Source organism: Terrapene carolina, unplaced genomic scaffold (assembly GCF_002925995.2).
Source record: "Terrapene carolina triunguis isolate 2854851 unplaced genomic scaffold, T_m_triunguis-2.0 Scaffold836, whole genome shotgun sequence".
In the NCBI taxonomy this organism is placed as follows: Eukaryota; Metazoa; Chordata; order Testudines; family Emydidae; genus Terrapene; species Terrapene triunguis.
In genome coordinates this window covers 2,685,045-2,687,062 of record NW_020665187.1, presented here as the reverse complement: position 1 = coordinate 2,687,062, position 2,018 = coordinate 2,685,045, and the positions used below count along the sequence as shown (strand labels likewise).

General features: G+C 63.4%; 1 protein-coding gene across 6 annotated transcripts in view; it reads right to left on the bottom strand.

The window, feature by feature from the left end:
• Positions 1-6: 6 nt before the first annotated feature.
• Positions 7-2,018, bottom strand: part of RARG (retinoic acid receptor gamma) — a 71,205-nt gene continuing 69,193 nt past the window's right edge. For all 6 annotated transcript variants that reach the window (XM_026660697.2, XM_026660693.2, XM_026660695.2 and 3 more), the window contains one exon: positions 7-1,903. In XM_026660697.2, coding sequence (XP_026516482.1) covers positions 1,722-1,903 — 182 coding nt within the window. In that variant the 3' untranslated portion in view covers positions 7-1,721. The remainder of the gene's footprint in view (positions 1,904-2,018) is intronic.

The following is a 2,018-nucleotide window of genomic DNA, read 5'->3' as shown; positions in this document are numbered from 1 at the left end:
GGCTGGTGGACGTGACACTGCATGTGGGGAGGGAGGGATCAGGTGACAATATTGTCTCCCAGGCAAGGATTGGAGTGGAGGGTTTGGGGGACAAGACTGGCCCTAGGGGACATCTGGGGGGGATCAAAGGGGGGTCCAGAGCTGAGGTGCTGTCTGCTTTGGTCCATAGGGGGTGCTGTAGAGCCGCTGGGGCCCAAAGGGACTGGGCGATGTGCAAAGGACCCCCCCAGTGCCACCCCCTGGGGGTGGCGTTCCAGGCTGCTGTGCAAAGGGGCTAGGCTGCTCCCCTCACCCCCGGCAGGGAGCCGGGTCCCAGCTGGCAGTGCCCATTTCCTAGGGGCACAGGGGGTGGGGGATGTTCCCCATGGATACATCATGGAGCAGCCTTGTTGGGGGGGGGGGCTGAGCCCCTGGGAGGGTGGCAGCTCCCTCTGTCCCCCTGTGACCCCAACAGCTCCTGCCCTCCGATCCCCACCCCCCATCTTTGGTCTCTAGTGTTGTGTGTTCCCAAAATCATCAGCACCAAGGGGTGAGGTTGGGGAGGGGGATTGTGGGGGCTGGGTCAGGACTGAGGGGGAGGGTTATGGGGAGATGGGTTAGTCAGGGTTAGGGGCAGGGCCAGGAGATTATGGGGAGCAGCATTGGGGGTTATGGGTAGGGAATGAGGAGGGGGGGTCACGGGGGCAGGGTTGGAACTGGAGGTTATGGGAAGGGGGGGGTCAAGAGCGAAAGACGCCCCAACTACACCAAACCTGAACAGCATCAAAAGCAAAACCAGATACAGCCCTGCAGCCCGGCCCCCTGCCTCTGGGGGCCCCCCCATCCCAGCAGAGCCCCCAGGAGATGCAACAGGGACCCCTCGTCCCCCACCGCCGAGGAGTGATCCCAAACCATTAGCACGTTATACAACAAAAACATAAAATAAAATAAACCTCCCAAACTTGGACCTCATCCCCGCACCCCGAGATCCGCGTCCCCCGAAACCTGCAGGACGCTGGGTGGGGAGCAGCATCCCCCCCTCCCTCCCACTCAGCCTCCTTTCCCAACACGCCCAGGGGTTCCTGGGCTTTCCACGGGCTGGGGGGGCTGCTCCGTCCCCCGCCTCTCGCCCAGCAATCCCCAGCTTCAGAGATCTGCAGCAGTGGTCCGGGATGCCTGGGTTCCAGCAGGGAACATCAGTTTAGGAGGCAGGGTCTTGACTGATCTTGAGTCGGGAATCTGGAGGCAGCATCGTTGGGGATGTGGAGGGGGGGGCACCCCGACATCCCAGCCCAGGCTCACTTCCAAGTCTCTCTCTCTCTCTGGCTCCAGGGCGCCCCCCGCTGGACGGGCAATTGCACTGCTGGGGCAGAGTGGGGGGCTCTGCTGAACCCCTCCAGGTCCATTTCCAGGGATCTGCCCCCCACCCCAGGCAGGGAGCTCTCTGGCCGGGCCTTGCCCGCCCCTGGATTTTTGGCTTGGAGTCAGACTTTGGCAAACAAAAAAGCTTGGGGGTGGGGGGCTCCAGACTGCCCCCCCCCGAGAGAAGGTTAAGGCAAGAGCTACACCTCTGAGGCAGCATACAGACAATCTCCATTAGCTGCCCCCCAGCCCATGCCCGCCCCCCAGCAATGGGGGGGGCAGAGTGAAGGCAGCTGTGGCTTGTTCGAACCAGCTCGGTGTTGGACAGGGGGTGGGGTGCCTGAGGATGGGGCTTCTCCCAGTCCCCACTCCCCAGGGTGCTAGGGGGTCTCCTCGGGGCTCTTGCTCTCGGCCGGGCTCTCCTCGGAGCTGGGGGGCTCTGCCGACGGGGGCGGCTGCGACGAGTCGTCCTCAAACATTTCAGGGTTTTCCAGCATCTCCCGGATGAGGGGGGGCATGGGGCCAGGGATCTCCATCTTCAGGGTGATGGCTCGCTCTGCGCCTGCGATGGGGGTGGGGAGAAAGGAGCAGTGAGCTGGCACTGCAGGAGGCTGTGAGCTTCCCCGCAGCAGTGCCCTGTCAGTACCAGATGGGAGACAGGTGTGGTTAGCTTCCCC